The 22,172-nt window shown below is 42.5% G+C and overlaps 1 protein-coding gene across 2 annotated transcripts in view; it reads right to left on the bottom strand.

Moving 5' to 3' along the window:
• The window catches only part of LIN54 (lin-54 DREAM MuvB core complex component), a 95,952-nt gene that overhangs the window by 37,433 nt on the left and 36,347 nt on the right, over positions 1–22,172 (bottom strand). For both annotated transcript variants that reach the window (XM_077476144.1, XM_077476145.1), the window contains 2 exons: positions 17,314–17,527; positions 8,099–8,172 (listed from right to left, as the gene is read on the bottom strand). In XM_077476144.1, the coding sequence (XP_077332270.1) occupies positions 8,099–8,172; positions 17,314–17,527 (288 nt within the window). The remainder of the gene's footprint in view (positions 1–8,098; positions 8,173–17,313; positions 17,528–22,172) is intronic.

Below are 22,172 nucleotides of genomic sequence, written 5' to 3'. Positions count from 1 at the left end.
CCTACATCAGGTTTGTCCTATAATCCAGAGCAAGGTATACTGGCCAAAAATTCCAAGCTATTGGACAGTATTCTCTCCTGTGGAGACCAAGCCCACTGAAAGAGGAAGTAAACCCTTTCAAACCACTTTGACCTACAGGTAAGCCTAGATTAAGGCTTACCTGTAGGTCCAAGCAATATCTCCTAAACCTATATGGTTTAGGAGATATTTGCCCGAAAATGGGCACCGCTGTCTACGGCGCATGCGCCGTAGACAGCGGTGCGCAGGCGCACTAAATGCGGCAAGTCCAAGAATGGATCTGCCTAATTTGTCGACTCCCGTGCGCAAATGCGCGGGAGTGACGTCATCGCGGCTTCGCCGAATGGCAGCGGCGGAGCTGCGAGACGCGACTCCCGTGCGCATGCGCGGGAGTGACGTCATCGCGGCTTCACCGCTGTCATTCGTCGGAGCTGCGAGACGCCACCAGCAAGATGGATGCGGCGGACTACAGGGGACAGCGGCGACTTCGCTGGCTCCTGTGTCAGGTAAGTGACACATAATGAGCTACTATGCGATGCATAGTAGTCCATTATGCTTTACCTTTGCAGGGAAAAAAAGAGGAAGTAAACCCATCAGGGTTTACTTCCTCTTGAACTGTAGGCCAGCCTCAAGTCAACTTGGAGACTGGCATCAGTGGTTATTTTGCAAATTCCTGAAAAGGAAGAAAATCAAGCACCAATTTTTGGTTCTGCAACACCCCAGAAACAGAGCCCCCCTTCCCGTCCACCGTTGCGGCTATATCCAGGTTCCTGGGCAATTTGAGTATCTGCATTTTTTATTTTTATTGTTACTCGTTCTCAGATGATTAATTTTGTATTAAAATGGATGTTATGTTGTAATGTGCAAAAATATTTATATCTATATATTTCTCTAGTGTGATTTTCTCCTGAAGAAGCGATATTTTAAGCGCGGAACACGTCGAGCCATTAGGACAACTATAACTTTGACCCACACGCTTAACAACACTCCTGTGACAAGACCCAACCTATTTTGAATTTACCCTTTATATTCATTTCTGGAACTTATGGCTTTGTATTGTATTTTTGTAGTCCACTATGAGCTTCATTGGAGATTCTTAATGGTTAGGGAGTGTGGGCCATTTTAGCACTATTTTTTTTATAATTAACTTTTTTTGTGTTTTGTACATGCAATTGATAAAATTTTTGATAATTTGTCAATACTTAATAAAAAAAACCTTTATTACCTTTTAGATATAGTACCTATGTGCCTTTCAAAGTCCACTTAATACTAGTACCCTTTCTCTCGTGATTAATATCGGGTCGTTGGCACATTACTACTGTGTTGCTCGCAGTGTCACCCTGCGATATATACCCTTTAAACTGCACACTTTCTAATTTCTAAGCATTTACAGATTGAACCTACAACAGGTTTGTCCTATAATCCAGAGCAAGGCATACTGGCCAAGCTACTGGACAGTATTCTCTCCTGTGGAGACCAAGCCCACTGAACTGTAGGCCAGCCTCAAGTCAACTTGGAGAGACTGGCATCAGTGGTTATTTTGTAAATTCCTGAAAAGGAAGAATATCAAGCACCCTGTTTTGTTCTGCAACACCCCGGAAATAGAGCCTTCCAGCAATGCAATGCCTGGATCTTAAAGTTCCAGACAAAGAATGAACCTCTACCAAGTCCTTGAGTAGGGCTGTATGTAGAGAACGTGCTTTGACCTAAACACAGCTTCCTCCTGTAGAAATATACCAAAGGAACCCCTGGAATTGACTGCTCCCTGGGCAAAGAGTATCGAGGTAAAGAGTATCGAGGTAAAGAGTATCGAGGTAAAGAGTATCGAGGTAAAGAGTATCGAGGTAAAGAGTATCGAGGTAAAGAGTATCGAGGTAAAGAGTATCGAGGTAAAGAGTATCGAGATAAAGAGTATTGAGATAAAGAGTATTGAGGTGTCTTCAGCAAGACCAGCACTGGGGCCAGACGCTTTGAGAACCCTCTGGAGCTGTGGCCAACCCAAAGGGAAGATTCACAAAAAAAAAAAAAAAAAAAAAAAAACACACAGCTTTCCACTGCAATGACAGAAATCTTTGATGAGCCTGGAAACAAACCGCCACATGAAGATGTGCCTTTACAGATGATTATGGACCCCCGAAATCTACCTCTTGCAGAGAGGTCATCACTGAACAGTCTAGCCTATCTGAAACAGAAGGATGTTCAGCGGCTTGAGATCTTAAAATAGACCTTATGTCCCTATTTGGCTTTAGAACTGCTACAATTTAATTGTCTCACAATAATGAGCCCATAACTTCTGCTCCAAGAACAAATGCAAGGCAAAAGACCGACAACTGTGGCAGATCCAGACAGTCCCAAGAGATGCACTTAACCTACCAGGTTTCTGCTGGCTAAAGATGGAACAAACCACCTCAGATACTAAGATTTTCTGGCCTGAGATGCCTCCCTCACCCAGGTGGGGAAAGCTTACAGCATCTGGTATCCCCCAGGCAGTCTCCCATCTATATACTAACCAGGCTTGATCCTGCTTAGGCTTTGATCAACCAAGATCAGCCATGATCAAGGTAATGCGGCCCCAGTCTGGCGAAAAATGAATGCGACAGGAAACATTGCAATGCCAACCACAGTGGCTCAGATGCACCCAACAACACTGTTCATTGGCAGATTTGGACACTGCCAGATCCCTGAACCTGAGAGGGGTGCCCTTGATTCCCCCGGCTGCCTCTTTTCTCGAACCATTTAAATGGTAAAACATGTAAATAATTCAGCAACTATGTTATACATCCTAATATACAGTCCTCCAAGGATGCAGGCCTAAAACAATGTTGGTTTACCTCTATGTAACCCCATAGGTATGCAAACACGTAGGTATACAAGTATTCTTGCCATTCATACATTTATGTTAGAGCTGCACGATTAATCGTCAAGAATAGTTATCACAATTTTTTCCCATTACGATCTTGATACACAAAGAATTCTCTCTGCTCTTCTAAAGCCACAGCTGTCAAAAGAAAGGAAGAAAAAAAAAACTGGGCAGTCTGCCAAGACTCAACATTCTTTAGCACAGGGCTCGACAAAACCCGGGCGCCAGGTCGCATTTGCGACTAGAATTAGCGACCTGGCGCCTGGGGCAGCACAGCTGGGGGTATCCTGTCTCCGTGAACCCCCCCGGTGTGATCGCGTCGGGCCGCGCCGGCGGCGGCCGGTAATTGAGCCCCCGGCTTTGAGGCCTTCTGTGATCCTATGGTTCCTTCTGGAATCTGGCGCCCTCTTGTGGTGGCCGTTGGAATTACAACCAGCAATGCTATGCTGGTTGTAATGCTGGAGCGTGCCTTGCCCTTCTTCCCTTTACTTAGAATCCCTAAACTAGATCTATATCTATATATATATATATATATATATATATATATATATATATATATATATATATATACACATTTTTTTATATATATTTCTAACACCCTAGAGAGTAAAATGGTGGTTGTTGCAATACTGTCTGTCACACCGTATTTGCACAGCGGACTTACAAGCGCACTTTTTTTGGGGAAAAATTATTTATTTAATAAAAAAAACAAAATAAGACAACAGTAAAGTTAGCCCAATTTTTTTTTATATTGTGAAAGATAATGTTACGCAGAGTAAATCGATACCCAACATGTCATGCTTCAAAATTGCGCCCGCTCATGGAATGGCGACAAACTTTTACCCTTTAAAATCTCCATAGGCGACGTTTAAAAAATTCTACAGGTTGCATGTTTTGAGTTACAGAGGAGGTCTGGGCTAGAATTATTGCTCTTACTCTACTGATCGCAGCGATACCTCACATGTGTGGTTTGAACACCGCTTTCATATATGCGTTCACTTCTGCACGCAAGCTTGGCAGGACAGGGCGCGTTTAAAATTATTTATTTTTTTCTTATTTTAACTTTTATTTTTATTTTTTTCACTGTTCTTTTAAAAAAAAAAAATGTGTGTCACTTTTATTCCTATTACAAGGAATGTAAAAATCCCTTGTAATAGAAAAAATCATGACAGGTCCTCTTATATATGAGATCGGGGGTCAGAGAGACCTCACATCTCATATTTACACTAAAATACAATTTTAAAAAAATTCGTCATTTGAAAAAAATAAAACAAATAAAATGTCCCTCTAAGAGCTATGGGCAATGACATGGACACAGGTGGGGGGCTGGGGGCTATCTTCCCCTCACTCGTCTCCATGTCAGGCCAGGGACAGGTCCAGATCGCCGTCACGGACCTGGCTCCTAACTTTTTTAGCTGGCTCCTAGATTCCAAGCAAATTTGTCAACCCCTGCTTTAGCAGTTTATCTTGAGTATAAACATTGTCAATGGACTAGACTGTGTGTTAAGGAAGAAAGTTTAACCACTTAAAGCGGAGGTCCACCGGAAAAAAATAAATATTAAAAGCCAGAAGCTACAAATACTGCAGCTGCGGACTTTTAATATATGGACACTTACCTGTCCAGTGAGCCAGCGATGTCAGCAGCTGCAGCCTATCTGTCAATCGGCTCTCGGCTGCTGCTGCCGCCATCCTCAGTTAGGGAAAAGGAAGTGAAGCCTTGAGGTTTCACTTCTTGGTTCCCTACTGCGCATGCGCGAGTCGCGCTGCATGTCCTCACTGGTCCCTGCTGTCTTCTGAGACCTGTGCGTCTCCCAGAAGACAGCGGAGGGAGGACACAGTAGGCACCAGAAGTAGTGTAGGTCACTGTGATCTCCGCAATGATCTATGCGCGGAAGTGGGAGCAAATACCTGTATTAGACAGGTATCTGCTCCCTCCTCCCCCCTGAAAGGTGAAATTTTTGGGTGGAACTTCACTTTAAACATTTAGAAAATGACTTAGAACCCCCAAACATTATACATATTTTTTTAGTAGAGACCCTAGAGAATAAAATTGTGGTTGTTGCAATATTTTATGTCACACTGTATTTGCGCAGCGGTCATTCAAAAGCATTTTTTTTTGGAAAAAAATACTTTAATGAAAAAAATAACCAGTAAAAAGTTAGCCCAATTTTTTTTGTATAATGTGAAAGATTTTACATCACGAGAATTGTAAGAGAATCGTGATCTTTTTATTCTAAGCAAAAAAATAGTGATTCTCATTTTGGCCAGAATCGTTCAGTTCTAATTTATGTATAAAGTACAAGGTCAATAAGCACACACGCATGTACCCCCAGGCAAACAAGCACCCAGGCAAATAAACCCATATGCATGTAGTCCTATGCAAATAAGCACATATGTACTTGTTTTCCTGGGACTACATACATATGTATACAGCTTAATGTAAATAATCATACGGATGCAGTACAAATGAAAACATGCCAGCATGAGTTTAAGCAATATGCATCTATGGAAGCATGTGCTTATGCAACTATGCATTTAGGCAAAATATGAAAGCAAACGCTGTACATGCGTGCAACCTGTGCCCATGGAAACAAGCATTTTCGCAATAAGCAAGCATGCGTTTATGAAATGTGTTTATGCCGACATGTATCCTTATGCAACCATGCATAACCATGAATATTTAAGCAAACATGTACAAACATGCATCTTTATGCAACCAGGTCTCCTTATGCGACCATGTATCCGTATGCAATCATGTATAACTATGTATATTTACACAAACACGTCTAAACATGCATCTATATGCAAACATGTATTTTTATGCAATAACGTATAACCATGTATATCCAAGCAAACATGAATAAACATGCAGCTTTATGCGATCATGAATAACCATGTCTTTTTATACATGTACAAACATGCATCTTTATGCAACCAGGTAACTTTATGCAATCATGTATAACCATGCATATTTATGCAAACATGAATAACCATGATCATGTATCTTCATGCAAACATGTATAACCATGTGAATATGTAAAAACATGTAGCTCCAGCAACCGTGCGTTTCAGCTAGTTTGCAAGCAAGCACATGCTTAACTGCAGTTGGCCCCATACTAGACCTGCAGGATTTAGCCAAGCACATATGCACTATACTGGAGATACAACTCCTTAAAATGCACCCATGCTCATGTTTTTCCAAACGTGTATATTTAAACATGCATTTAAGCAACAAGTTTGCAAGCATGTATACTATGCTGCACCTGTCTACAGAGCAGTCAACAAAACTTTAAAGTGAACTACTAACCATCCAGGGGTGTATTAACTTACAGTTTTACCGTCCCCCTGATAAGCAGTAAATATCCAGCATATAATCATGACTTGTCTGTTACACAGTTCTCCCATAGTAAGTACACCTTAGTAAGTACCCCTCATACCTGGTTAGTATCCATGGGCTGCTGCTAGGTCACCAGAGGTCTACCGAACCTGTTGCCACATCACATGGCATGGCCGCACTTCCTGCCTATCAAAAAATAGACCATACTGAGCGAGCCTGCTCCCTCTAGTGGCTGTCATAACCCTGGTATCTTCTTGTTCGGCCGGCGGTCCCGCTTCAAGATAAAAGTGGTCTTAGATTCGCCGCTAGATGACTTTTTAAAATCGACGGCGGGAGAGGGCCCCCTCCCGCCGCTCTCCGATTCGCCTCCGCCACTGCCGATGGCTCCAGAAAGTGGCGGAGGCGATCGGATCCTTTCACATGCTTGGCATGAAGACTCGTGAGGGGGAAGATGGCCCTCACCTGTCTCCATGACATTGCAGGGTGGAAGGGACGTCAAAACGTCCCTTCTGCCCATAGCTCTTAAAGGGCCATTTTTTTAATTCTTTTTTTTAAATGACAATTTTTTTTATTATTGAATTTTAGTGTAAATATGAGATCCGAGGTCTTTTTGACCCCCAAATCTCATATTTAAGAGGTCCTGTCATGCTTTTTTTTCTAATACAAGGTATGTTTATATTCCCTGTAATAGGAATAAAAGTGACACCATTTTTATTTTTTTTAAATAGTGTAAAAATAAAAGATAAAAAGGTGAAATAAATAGGAAAAAAAAAAATTTAAAACGCTCCCCATCCCACCAAGCTTGCATGCAGAACCGAATGTATATGTGAGTAGCGCCCGCATGCGAAAACTGTTCAAACCACACATGTGAAGTATCGCCGCAATCGGTACAGCAAGAGCAAGAATTCTAACCCTAGACCTCCTCTGTAACTCAAAACATGCAACCTGTAGAATTTAACTGTCGCCTACGGAGATTTTTAAGGGTAAAAGTTTGTCACCATTCCATGAGCTGGCACAATTTTGAAGCGTGAAATGTTGAGTATAAATTTACTCGGCGTAACATTATCTTCCACAATATAAGAAATTGGGCTAACTTTACCGTTGTCTTATTTTTTCATTCAAAAAAGTGTATTTTTTCCCAAAAAGTGCACTTGTAAGACCACTGCGCAAATACGGTGTACCAGGAAGTATTGCAACGGCCACCGTTTTATTCTCTAGGGTGTTAGAATTTTTTTTTATAATGTTTGGGAGTTCTAACTATTTTTCTAGCAAAAAAACAAAACAAAACAACTCTTTAACTTGTAAACAACACATTTAAAAAAAAGAGGCTTGGTCCTTAAAGCGGGATTCCACCCTAAAGTGGAAACTCCGCTGATCGGATCCCTCCCCCCCTCCGGTGTCACAATTGACACCTTTCAGGGGGGAGGGGGGTGGAGATACCTGTCAAAGACAGGTATTTACACCCACTTCCGGGCATAGACTCCCGTGGGAGTCTAAGCCATTTCCTGCCCTGCCGCGCTGTCTGCTGGGACACACACAGGTCCCAGTGACAGCGCGGAGATTTCCTATTGCGCGGAGCGACTCGCGCATGCACAGTAGGGAACCGGGAAGTGAAGCCGATTCGCTTCACTTCCTGATGCCCTCACCTAGAATGGTGGCGGCAGCAGCCGAGAGCCGAGCGATCGATCGGCCTCGCTGGAACCCGGGACAGGTGAGTGTCCATTTATTAAAAGTCAGCAGCTGTAGTATTTATAGCTGCTGGCTTTTAATATTTTTTTTTTGGTGGAATCCCTCTTTAAGTCAGTTTTGTGTAGGTACCTGTGAGTTATTCGATATCTCAACTATTCCACAGAGATTCACATGTCAATAAAAATTGCACTTACTTGCTTGACAGCCTGTGCTGGAACTATAGGAACAGACATCCGCACTTGCGTAGCATTTACCACCACTGGTTTAGCTGGAGGGGGAAAAAAAAAAAAAAAAACATTACTTGTATTACTTTCTAAAAATCTAAAATATTTAAAATTATTCCTATTTCACATGTTGTCCACATCTTTTTAACACCCTACAAAAAAAAAAAAAAAAAAAAAAAAGCACTGCCAATACATATTAATCTTACCAAAACTCTTTAATAGACTAAATGACCTAAGATCCCCCTGTCAGCAACTGCCATAAGGACTCTTAACCTCAATGATCCGCATCTGCAAAAAGAATTGCCTTATAAAGAATTCCAGGAATAGTATATTTTTACAGCTTGGACCAATGTAACTATATATTCACCATACCTGGGCGAGTTCCCTGAAAGATGAAAAATCACTGAAGCAGACACCGATACTTGAGCGATCTCTGCTTGCCTCTAGGTTCCATGCTGAGCAGCCATCCTGATGCATTGAGAATACAAGAGGAGATCAGCTCCTCAGCATGGGCGCCATTCTGAAAAAGCTTTGCGTTTTCTGAATGAATGAAAAATGTTCACCGATTGGACGAGGTGGAGAGGCATCACGTGCTTTACTTCATTCAATTATAACCTCTCCTTCTTGGCCAGGAACATTGCTGACATAATTTCTGGTGACGTCAAGCATCTGCCTTCTCCTTGTTTCTTCTTTTCGGCTAAAGACTAACTCCATCTTTAACACCATGTTAAATCCATATTTAGGGTGTAACATGGTGCCAAGTGGATGCGCATTGACATCATTCACTCACAGAGATCCCCGAATGAACAGTCAGACCCACTTACTCCAGCATCCATTTCTGACCCCTCTCCTTCGACTTCAGGTGTTCATTCGTCTTCCTGTCTCACAGTGCAGGTATTTCTCTACAGTTATGCAGGAATTTATGACTCAGTGCCACATGTTGCTCCCCCTGGTTTCAGAGGCCTAAAGCATCCACAGCAGAATCTGACACAGAGATGCTTACTATTTTTTATTCCCTCTGGGATCCTTCAAAGGGTTGTTGTCAGGCACAGAATCCCTTCCTTTTTTTAGAAGAGCAGAAACCAGCAGCCAAATTTTAGTCAGCAGTTGTCTCGCCTAAACAAAAAGGAAAGTTTCCTTTCTAATTGAGGCCGTATGAGCTATTTGAAAGTAGACCTGTACTCCCCTAAATGACCAGCTACGCAATGCTAAGGATTGACACAGGTTGACACCTTCTCATCCTGCTTCAAAAGATTCTTTACATTCCTCCAAGTTAGGTTCCAGTTCTCATAACCACAAGTCTTCTTCTAACCCTTTAAGCTCAGAGATTCTAAGAGTCCAAGGCAAACCAAGGGATCCAAATCCACCACCACACGAACTGCCCTCAACAGTTTTTCCAAAAGGTGAGAGGGTGCCTCATGGCTTTTGTAGAGATTTGGAATCTCAAATAGCTAATACATGGGTGAGGGAGGTAGTATCAAAATGCTAAAAAACAGAGTTTCACTTTCCGCCTCGAGTCTTCCCATGTTTCAGCAATGTTGGCTGGACCTCTTTTTAGTCCTACAGGAATTACTTTCCTACGGGGTTATCATTCCTGTTCCCCCAATCGAAAGAAAGGTTTTAATTCAAACCTGGTTTATAATTACACAACCAAAAAAGTAACATGTGTCCCATCTTTAACATTAAAGATCTACCATCATTACAGAGACGTCTTGGCATCCATCGAAATAACAAATGCATATTTACATAATCAAACTAAAGTAGTATTGAACCACTATCCTATCTTTCAGGGTCATCATTGATTTCTTCACTTGGCTGTGAGAAACAACCACTAAGTTTGTGGCTCTTTAATTTGGTCTTTCCTTGAATCCAAGAGTGCTCACAAAAGGCCCTCTCACTAGTTCATGATCTTAGAGATAACCCAGAGATTGGATATTTGATTTGGATTATCTGTTGCTACAAAAGCAGACCTCCCTGGTCTTAGACTCATTAAATCACACCATCATTGTCCATGGAGGACATCAGATATATCAGATATATCAAGAATGTTAAGAAGTCATCCCTGATATCATCACAATGTACTCTGGCCTTCTGGTTACTTTTCAGGCCAGGAACTTCCTGCCCCAGAAGATACTGATGAAGGTGCAGAGTCAGGTTCTGCAACTTCAATCCTTATGTTAGTTTTCCTTACGGAGCTACATGCAAGAACTGTTGAAATTAATCTTCAAAGCAGTTCCATTTGCTTAATTCCACTCACAAACCTGGCAATGGAGCATTCTCATGGCATGGGGTAAGATGATCCAGTTACACCCTTGAACCAAGAAGTGCCTGTTATAGGGGCTTCTGTCCCTGGCATCAGGGGGCAGTTGTTTCCTTTTACAGTAGACATTTGTCACAATGTATGCCACTCTTAGTTCTTGGCCCTCTGTTGAGTGTAGCTGACCTTAGTAATAAATGCTTCCAAACAACAACCAGGTGCTACAAGCATCTTGCCCGTTGTCAACTTCCCCCTCCCCCCGGTCTGACTTCAATTGAAAAATGTCACAGCTGTGGCTTACAACATTTTTTGGATCTTATACCATCTCCATGTGGCCAATACAGCTAGTATTCCCAAGACTCAGGTTTGCCATCATGGTGTTTACACACTATTTATACATGCATGCATTATTATTAAGTATTTTTTATCTTTTTATAATGGTCTGTTGGCATATTCCATGGGGCTATGGAGTGTGCTGTGGCTGACAGGTGGCTACTTGACAGGGGTCACCGGCTGCACCTCAGCCCCTCCCCTGACTTTGGCTAGTGGGAGTTGTCTCGTAGTTTGTCCTCAATTTGATAATTGAGTGCTACGTATTCATGTAGGTCAGTGTGCCTCTGTTAGCTCTGATGAAGAGGGTTCTGCCTTGTAAACAGGAAAGCCTCCTTTTATGTGCATGGGAAACACTTGTAATGATTGGATCATCGATGTGTCTGTTTATACATTTGAGTATATATTTAATTTTAATAAAATTGTTATATGGTAATGCACATGGCTAGTGCACCCTCTTTGTGTGTTTTGTTACAGTCTCTAAGGATCACCCCTATCTAAATAGGGCAGCAAAGCTTGTTCATCACCAGATTTTTGATGGATTGTCTGATCTGAGAAATACAGTGGAAGATTTCCCCATTTCTGTTTATGTGATGGTCTTTTATGCATATAAGATTAGAGGGCCGACAATTCCTTTAGCGCTGATGGTTTTCTTCTGTGTTTAAACTGAAGAAATGGAAAAATGTACCATTTTAAGAAGAAAACAAGGTTATTTTTAAATTGATGGCAGCAGCACGTCTCAAAAAAGTTGGGACATGGTCGTGTTTACCACGGTGTATCATCCCCTCGTTAGACAACACTCTAAACATTTAGGAAAAGAAGAGACTAATTGCTGGAGTTTTGGGAGAGCAATGTTGTCCCATTCTTGCCAAATATAGGATTCTAACTGCTCAACAGTCCTGGGTCATCTTTGTCATATTTTTTTGTTTCAAGATGCACCAAAATATTTTCAATTGGTGAGAGAGGGAGAGAGAGGGAGAGAGAGGGAGAGGGGGAGAGAGGGGGAGGGGGAGAGAGGGGGAGAGAGGGATAGAGAGACAGACAGACTGTGTATGGGGCTTAAGACCTCATCTGGAATATGCAGTTCAGTTTTGGGCACCAGTTCTCAAAAAGAATATCGGGAAACTGGAGAAAGTGCAGAGAAGGGCAACCAAACCGATAAGAGGCACGGAGGAGCTCAGCTATGAGGAAAGATTAGAGGAACTGAATTTATTCACTCTTGAGAGGAGGAGATTAAGGGGGGATAGGATCACCATGTATAAATATAGAAGGGGTCCATATAGGGAACTTGGTGTTGAGTTATTCACTTTACGGTCAACGCTGAGGACAAGGGGGCACTCTTGTATGTCTAGAGGAAAAGAGATTTAATGTTCAAATATGGAAAGGTTTCGTCACCGTAAGAGCTGTGAAAATGTGGAATAGACGCCCTCCAGAGGTGGTTCTGGCCAGCTCAGTAGATTGCTTTAATAAAGGCTTGGATTCTTTCATAATGTAACTGGGTACTAACATTTATAGGTAAAGTTGATCTAGAGAAAATCCGATTGCCTCTCTTGGATCAGGAAGGAATTTTTTCCCCTGCTGTAGCAAATTGGATCCTGCTTTTTTGTGGGGGTTTTTTTCGCCTTCCTCTGGATCAACTGTGGGTATAGGATTGGGTATATGGGATTGTATGATTTTTTTATTTTTTTTCTTATGGTTGAACTAGATGGACTTGTGTCTTTTTTCAATCCAACTATGTAACTCACTGGAAATCACTACCATTGAGCCAACAACCTCCAAACCATTTCTCAGCATTGATGGTACCTTTCCAGTTGTGCAAGTTGCCCATTCCTTAGACACTAATGCACCCCCATACCATCAGAGATGCAGGCTTTTGTGTTGAGCGCTTATAACAAGCCAGAAGGTCTCTCTCCTCTTTAGCCTGGAAGATGGAGAGCCCACAGTTACCAAAAAGAATGTCGAATTTTCTATTTATCTGGTCTTCCACTGCGCACCTGACCATTTTGAGCTTTAGCCCGAAGAAGCCAGAAGAGTTTCTGGATCGGGTTCAGATATGGCTTTTTCATTGCACGATAGAGCTTTACCTCGCATTTGTGGATGGCATGGCGAACTGTGTTCACAAACATTGATTTCTGAAAGTATTTCTGAGCCCATGCAGTGATGTCTATCACAGAATCATGCTGGTTTTGAATGCAGTGCTGTCTAAGGCTTAGAAGATCACGGGCATCCAATATTGCATATTTTGGCCTTGTCCCTTGTGATTCTCAGAATCTTTTGATATGTGAATGATGATGAAAAACTGTGGCTTGAGCTGGGTCTAAGACTACACCCATATACAGGCGGTCCCCAGGTTACAAACAAGATAGGGGCTGCAGGATGGTTCTTAAGTTAAGTGTTTGTAAGTTGGAACAGGTAAATTTTTTAAGTGTAGCGCCAGCCAAAAAATCTATTTTTAAGCTTTTTGGATAGCATAGGGAAGGGTTATCACCCCATAACATTAGTTTTGCTGTATGTGCCCCTGCTCAAAAGATTTCACCTCACTTTCTGTCCCAATGACAATTGGATTTTGAAACTTTTGGGTTATTAGGCAAACAAGGATTGGTGATGAAGCATCGGTGGTGACATCTTTTTCCCATATTAATTCTTACAGGAGAGAATTTCCCTTCCTAGGGGTAGATTTCCTCTCACTTCCTGTTGTCTCCCTCAGTTTGTAAGTAGAAGTAATTTGTAAGTCGGATGTTTGTAAGTAGGGGACCGCCTGTATTCAAAACAATGAGTTCTAGTGTTGATTTCTGAAGATTCAAAATCTAATCGAACCTCTGCAAGGTTAGGACAGTCAAAATTATGATGTTCCCTGAGCAGTTATTTCAACTAGATATCCTACAAGGCACACCTTAAGAGCATAGTAAGGGTAGAACAGAGGCCAGCAATGGAGGTAAGGGCCACAAACTGAAAATGCAGAGGATCCACAGCAAAGCATAAAAATCCATGATGCGCCCTTGATGTTCACAGACACCAGAAAATTTCTATTACACAAGAAGGCTGGAAGACCTAGTAGAGTCAATGCAAAATTTCTAGGCCCAAATACCCTTTGATCCATGATGGAAGGGTGCCTTCATTTGTTTAGCAAACTGAACATGTTAGAGTAGAACTCCTTAACCAGATCTTCCACAGGAACAGGGGCATTGAAACACTGTTCCATAATACATGCTAGGGATGCCTAGAGATCTAATAACATGTAGGGCAGGGGTGCTCAACCAGTGGCTCAGGGCCACATGTGGCCCGCGACCTCCTGTTCTGGGATGGTGGTATGACAAGCCCAGATCATGCCAACCCACCATCCCAGAGCATCAGGGATGTGAATTAAGCCGGGCAGTAGAAGAAGCACAGCTGTGGAGAGAGCGGAGTCGCATAAGCCAATGCTTCCTGTATAGCACCGGCTCCTGTCACAGACGAAGTGATACCAAATGCACTGTGCCTGGGACAGCAACAGCCGGCGATACCTAAATGGAAGACTGTTATTGAAGGTACATTACTAAAGTCACATTGTATATATGGGAATATCTGTTCTGCAATGGTTACTGGACTGCTTTCAAACTGACCCAGCACAGTCATAGACTTCTGTTATTACCTGCGAGTTTGGTACACTTTAAGAAAGTGCATCACACCTGTAGGATATAATAGAAGTCTATGGCAAAGCGCAGCTTATCTGCAGGAAAGCCAGGTGCACTACGCTGGTCCTGCAGTGTGGGTAAACCTTAGTGCACCAGTGTGAAAGCAGCCTCAAACCCCTTTCACATGATCAGTCGGATCCAATCAGGCCCTCCATTCACCTCTATGAAGCAGCAGATGTAAGTGGACTTGTGTCTGTTTACACCCACCTACCTCCAATCCGATCCCCTAAAAAAACAGAAGGGCAACAGTGCCCTTCCATCTGGGCAGATCGGATAAGAGGGCCCATAGAGTAAAGCGCGCTGTGTCCATGTCCGCTCTGCATATGCGGAGTGCACACGAACCTGTCATCTGCCCGCTCCACTCATTGTGGCCCGTGACCACTTTCTAAGTCACTTAAGTGGCCCTCACTCTTCAAAGGGTTGGGCACACCTGATCTAGGGTGACAGAAGGTTAGAGCTGATAAACTGAGGAGGGGGCTAGGAGAAAATATTTAGCTTGTAGTTCCTGGAAACTACCTGCTGCACCCAATTTATCTAAGATGCAATCCCATCAAATGCCCACAAAGACTAACAGACATCCCCCAGTCTGGAAAAAGCATGCTGAAGTGAGTTTGTCTGGGGGTTTGGACAGACCTGTAGTCCCAGGACTTGCAGGAGGTCGTGGAACTTGGCTTGTGCTTAAACTTAAAGCGGAACTTCACCCAAAAGGGGAAGTTCCACTTTTCTTCCTCCTCCCCCCATTCCTCTCCGCTACGACATTTGGAATTTATTATTTTTTTGGGGGGTGGGGGTTAAAGTCGGGTACCCGATTTGGAAAGGTACCTGCTCCCACTTCCGGTCAGATCGCCACAGCGATCTGAGCGGAAGATCAGCCTTCCCCAAAGCCTCATGGAACACATCGCAGGTCCCAGGAGACTGCAGGAACGGTCACAGAGCACTGTACAGATCGCGCATGCATAATGGGTGGCTGGCTGTGAAGCCACAAGGAGTCACAGTCGGCTGCCCACAGTTAAAAGGGTTGGAAACCCTCACGTGAAAAAACTTCTGGCAGTGATTGCCCCTCCATTTTACTCACCTGAATCCTGTATTTCCCACGCCAGAGACGAGCTCTTCCCCTCTGCCTGTTGTCTCAGCTCTTGATTGGATAGATTGATAGCAGTGCAGCCAGTGGCTCCTGCTGCTGTCAATCAAATCCAATGACTTGGGGCAGGGCAGAGTCCAGCATTGTGCATCTATGGAAGCAAATGCTGGACTTGGGAGCATGGCCGCAAGGTAATCCTCCGGGAGAGTGCTTCTCCTAGGAGGTTATATGATGTGGGGAGGAGCTACCAGCGCCTCCCGGGGACCCTAGAAGCGGAGGATTGGGGCCACATTGTGCAAAACGAACTGCACAGTAAGGTTGTTAAACAAAAAAACAAAAAAAAACGTAGCCTTACAACCACTTTAAGATGCCGGTGCTTGCACCCAAAGACTGGCAAAGAGCCGGGTAGGGGAGGACATCGCTGGATCTTGGGCCAGATAAGTGTGTTTTGAAAGTCAACAGCTACAGTATTTGTAGCTGCTGTCTTTTTCTTTTTTGTTTACAGGCTGAAGCTTCATGTTAAGAGTTTGAGAAGTACCGAGAGAGACTTTTTTTCACCTCAGAGGGATGAGTCTTCTCAGACTGAGCCATAGGCTTCTTTGGCTGAAAAAAGGTTGTGTTGTTACCATCAGTAGCTAAGCATACCTCAATATGTTGTTTCTCACAGACCACAAAGAGCAAGCACTTCTTAGATGTGGATTTCACAGTCATACACTTTAGCCAAAGTGTTCTCTACATGTGAAATGACGTGAAACATGACAGGAAACCTCCAATAAAAGCTACAGCAATTTTATCCAAACATTCTAAGACAAAAGGGATCAACCATAGTGATCATATCTCTTCAAATAGCCTTAGACCTGTCAGTTAAGGTTTGACAGATCATAGTCATAACCAAAGCATGTTGCAAAGCAAGGCCTGCCAGAAAGTACAAGATTCTAGAAAAAACCTCTAGACTCTTGTTGATAAGTTGTTGAGGAAAGGTACATCCTCCACTGGAATGAGGGATGCTTTATTCAGACAGGACACTGTCAGATCCACAAAGAGGGAAGACCACTTTTTAACAAAGTCCCCCACAAACAGCACAGGGCTAACAGGTGCTTGGGAGGTACAAATATTTTGTCAGAATATTTCCAGTCATAAAGACCTGGAACAGTGGGTGTACCAGAAAGGTCTTGGCAGTCTTAAGAGCTATAAAGGATCCTAGACTGGGAACACCACTGGTAAAACTGAAAGACTGATCCTCTAGCATTATGTTGTGCACCTCATCAAAAAGAGCTTAAGCGGTCTCATATTTGGGAGTGATGGTAGAAGATCACAACTACTCATAGGCAGGTTCAGTCAAACTGGACAGATCTAGCATCAGACAGTCTGAGCAGCTGATAGCTTGGAGGCCACGGGCAAACTTGGATACAGAATCTGCAAGGGAATGTGTAGGAGTGCGCCTGTGGCTTATGAATTCAGAATCGACAAACATTTGCATAGTTTGGCCCATAAAGTCATGCATGACTGATGAATAAACCTCCCTAGACAGAGTAGAAGTTGACCATTACCAACAAAAGCTAGTAAAAACTCAGAAGATGACCTAGACCATAGGAGCAGAGGGCACAGAGATTTTAGCCTGCACACATCAACCAGACATGAATATCCAGTGTAGATATAGAGCATGGAGAACTGCACATGAATATTCAGTATAGATATAGAACTTGGATAGGGAATGAAAAGCTGATTAGGGCTTATATATACACTGCCTGGCCACTGTCCAAAAATTAAAAAACCAACACAGTACTCATGCATTATATTATACCTGGCCATATACATATGAGCTAGATACAGAAAATCATACCTTGCTGGAGAGGCTGAGTGCTGGTGCTTGGGTTCTGACCAGATGTGGCGCTGCTTGCTGTTGATGTAGTAACAAGCCTTACATAATGAAATTTACTTCCAGGGACTTGAATCTGCTGTACATTTGGAGCTGCTGCAAGCGGAATAATTGTTTTGAACTGTGGTGTTGCATTAACACCACCAACTGTTATTGTCTGAACTGTTGGTTTTACAGTCTAAAGAAAAAAAAAAAAAAAAAAAAAAAAAAAAACAGAAATTACATGTAATTCAAAGATCAATAGTACGAACACACCTTATTTTTAGGAAATGGTTGCACCTGCCATAAAAATCCTTTTTCTTGGAGTCCATTGAGGGACACAGAAAGGCATTCAGGTTTTACAGTGGCGCAAAAAAAAAAAAGCCAGTTCAAGATAAGCTCTTACAGCTAGCACGCCACAGATTTGTATATAAGCAGTACTGAGAGTATGATCATAAACAAAGATGGGTGTGACCTGTGTATCTCAGACTTCAAGAAAAGGATTTTACGGGGCGCAAAAAAGAAAACCCTGTTTTCTTTCTCATCCATTGAGCAACACAGAAAGAGTTTAACCTTCAGGACTTTCAAAAGCAGTTAAATAAGGGGTGGGCAACAGCGAGTAAATACCAACAGGAGCCCTAAACAAAAGAAAAATAAAGACTGCCTGCAGATAAAAGAGCTGCCTGAAGAACCTTATGCTAGAAGATGGAATTGGATAAGGCCTGAATATCAAACCTGGTAAAACTTAGAAATCCTTTGAACCAAAGACTATGTGGCAGGGATGCAAATCTGGGAAACAGTAGCCTGATGCCATAGAGTTTAAGAAGCACTCAAAGTAGTAATCGCAGAGTGTGCCTTGGTAGTAAAGGTAGTGACCTTACCTTGAGACTATAACCTTGGAGAATCACCTAAGGTTGAGGCCTTGCATTTCTTACCAAGTAAAGTATGCCTTCCCCATAAGGTGTTAAACATTGTGAGAAATAGACTAACTTTTAACAATGTTGGATTTACTTATTCAAAGGTGGACCCTGTCCTTTAGAACCTTGGTTTCAAAAGCCATGCTGTTAAATACTGAAGCCAGATAGTATATTGGTCTTTGAGACAGCAGATTCAGATGATTTAGAAAAGCCCACAGAGCATCTGCTAAGAGTCGTGTCACATACGCCTGGGCAATGCCGAAGCTATAAAAAAAAAATATATATATATATATATATATATATATATATATATATATATATATATATATATATATATATATATATAAACAGGAATGTCCTCCATCCTGAACCCCATCTTGATCCTGCATCTGACGAAGTAGTAATATCAGGGGAGGAAAAGCATAGATCAAAGTATACTGAGCACAAAAAGAGCATCCACCGCTTTCGCTAGGAGATTCCTATACCTTGAGACAAACCTGTCCAGTTTCTTTTGAAACTGGAGGCCAGGGGGGACTACATGCATTTTCCCCCACCTGTGAGACAAATTCTTATACACCTCTGGATGTAGGGACTACAACTCACAAAGATCCATACACTACTGGCTAAGTGCAAACTTTCTGGTCAGAGATTTTTGTAATTCAATATAAAATTTTTGACACATCTTTATCACCAGACCCAAATGTAGCTCTCCTGAACAACAATCCCATGTCTTTGGCCCACAGCCAATTTAAATTTCTGCTCCATGTCAATACTGCTGCCAAACAGACCATAGCCAAATCCTGGAAAATCCACTTTGTTGTGTGCACTCGTGGAAAAACACAGAATTACTACCCAAGCATTGATTCTCGCCAAATTGGAAGCTGTTCTATTAAAGTTCCTAAATTTGAGACGCTCTGGAACTCTTGGGTGACCCATTTTCTACCCCCTGGTTTTGATGAAACCTTACTACTTCCATAATATCTCCAGCTAACTTTTTTTACCCTACCCTCGAGTCTGCCACCACTCTCCTATCCGCCTCTCCCCTTTCTTTTGCTCCTTTCTACTCCTATTATGCACTTGTCCCCCATTCTTCCCACTTCCTTCTCATCTCTATCCTTCCTATTCTAGCCCTGCAGCCTTGCTACCCTTGGCTTGAGCATCTAGCTAGGCCTACCCCTTAGTATGCCCCCATTGCCCACACTGATGTAGTCTCCCAGTACTCTTGTGCTCTTTAGTAAAATCTCCCATTGGGGTGCCAAACTGCTCCCTCTGTTATTTGGGCATGGTTTGGAGCCCTATGTAAATGCACTGCTCACTATTCCACCATCCACCCCCCCCCCCTCCGTTTTTTTTTTTACCCAGGCTGTTAATAAATTGCTTACGCCTAGAATTTCATCTTACCTTTGTGTAGCTTTGTAGGGGATTATCTTCCCTTGATGTTTGCCATATGCCCTTTTTTGACCCTGCATGGTCTTTTCCATGCTCTAGCTTTTGTTATGTTGTACTTGCTATATACAGTGCTTTGCAAAGGTATTCACCCCCTTGGCTTTTTACCTATTTTGTTACATTACAGCCTTTAGTTCAATGTTTTTTTTTTAATCTGAATAAAATGTGATGGAACAGAACACAAGAGTCTAAGTAGGTAAAGTAAAATTAGAAAAATATATATATAAAACTTGTTCAGAAATAAAAAAACGGATAATTGGCATGTGCGTATGTATTCACCCCCTTTGTTATGAAGCCCATAAAAAGCCCTGGTGCAACCAATTACCTTCAGAAGTCACATAATTCGTGAAATAATGTCCACCTGTGTGCAATCTAAGTGTCACATGATCTGCAATTACATATACACACCTTTTTGAAAGGTCACTAGAGGCTGCAACACCTAAGCAAGAGGCAGCACTAACCAAACACTACCTTGAAGACCAAGCAACGCTCCAAACAAGTAAGGGACAATGTTATTGAGAAGTACAAGTCAGGTTTAGGTTATAAAAAAAAAAAAGTCCAAATCTTTGATGATCCCTAGGAGCACCATTAAATCTATCATAACCAAATGGAAAGAACACGGCACAACAGAAAATCTGCCAAGATACGGCCACACACCAAAACTCACGGACCGGGCAAGGAGGGCATTATTCAGAGAGGCAGCACAAAGACCTAAGGTAACCCTGGAGGAGCTGCAGAGTTCCACAGCAGAGACTGGAGTATCTGTACATAGGATGGCAATAAGCCGTACGCTCCACAGAGTTAGGCTTTATGACAGAGTGGCCAGAAGAAATTTACTACTTTCAGCAAAAGGCAAAATGGCACGTTTTGAGTTTGCAAAAAGGCATGTGGGAGACTCCCAAAATGTACAGAGGAAGGTGCTCTGGTCTGATGAGACTAAAATTGAACTTTTTGGCCAAAGTCTGACACATACCCAACACATCACATGACCCAAAGAACACCATCCCCACATTGAAACATGGTGGTGGCAGCACCATGCTGTGGGGATGTTTTATAGCAGGCGACACTGGGAAACTGGTCAGAGTTGAGGGAAAGATGGATGGTGCTAAATACAGGCATATTCTTGAGCAAAACCTTTACCAGGAATGGGCAAAAATCCCAGTAGTAAGATGTTGCAAGCTCATAGAGACTTATCCATAGCAACTTGGACCTGCGATAGCCGCAAAATGTGGCTCTACAAAGCATTGGACTTTAGGGGGGTGAATAGTTAGGCACTTTTTCTGTTATTTTGCCCTATTTGTTGTTTGCTTCACAATTAAAAAAAATATATAATTCTTCAAAGTTGTGGGCATGTTCTGTAAATTAAATGATGCAAATCCTCAAACAATCCATGTTAATTCCAGGTTGTGAGACGACAAAACACGAAAAATGCCAAGTGAGGTGAATACTTTTGAAAGGCACTGTATATATATGTGTGTACCTCTCTGCACCGTTACTTGTACCTTTGTACTGGAGCCTTTTGTTTCTTTTAATAAAATATTTGAGGGGAAAAAAAAAAAAAAAGTTAGTCTAGCAATTGTCCATGCCTAGGAAGCAAAACAAATTGTAATGTGAAATTCTACTTATGGCAGGATCCGTACTACCACTCTTTTCCTGTAAATACCTCTGGTTCCTCCCTGTTGGTTGTCTGACTGTCCAAAAATATGGATCAGGTGATACTCCAACTGTAAGATTAAGTGTTGCAAGGATAAAAAAAAAAAAAAAAAAAATCTCAAAACCCCAGGATGTTGACTGAGAGGTAAGATTCCTCTGACATACAAGTCCCTGTACAGATAGGGTGCTCAGGACCCAACAGGCTGGCATGCATCATAAGGCTCTTCCAAAAGAAGGGAAGGAATACTTCCCCAAATCTGGAGCCAGACTCCTGAGCCACCAAGCCAGAGACAACCTGGTCTTCGGTGCCAGAAGAATTGGATCGGATAGACTTGTAACAAAATCGTAGGGGTCCAGAGTGAAATTGGGCAAAAGGGACTGCCTTTAAGGAGCCTACAAATCAGCCCCTGGACTCTCATGCAGAAGTAAAGAATCGGGCAACTCCTGGCCTGAAGAAATCACGAGTCAAGCGCTTGACATTTCTCCTGGGGAAAATAAATCTTTGGCTTGAGAGATATCCAGGATTAGACACAGATTTCCCAAATGAAGAGTAAGCTCTTCAGCACTGATTTTTGAAGGTTTAGGCACAGCCAAACTTCTTTAAAAAGGAGTCAGCTAGAACCCAAAGATGACTGTCCCCCCTCAGCAGAAGGTTGTCAAGATATCCCACAAGGGATGCCCTGAAAGACTGACTGGGGTCAGCACCTTGGCACAGAAAAAAGGCCACAAACCAATTGCAGAGGGCCCACAGCAAAGCTAAGGAAATGCTCATTAAATTAGGACATGCAGTTATATTGGTACCTTGTACCATGCACCTTTTATGCATAG

Source organism: Lithobates pipiens, unplaced genomic scaffold, assembly GCF_037356315.1.
Source record: "Lithobates pipiens isolate NorthernLeopardFrog02 unplaced genomic scaffold, aLitPip1_a1.2 Scaffold_13, whole genome shotgun sequence".
Taxonomy (NCBI): Eukaryota; Metazoa; Chordata; class Amphibia; order Anura; family Ranidae; genus Lithobates; species Lithobates pipiens.
This window is presented reverse-complemented; position numbering and strand designations above follow the sequence as displayed.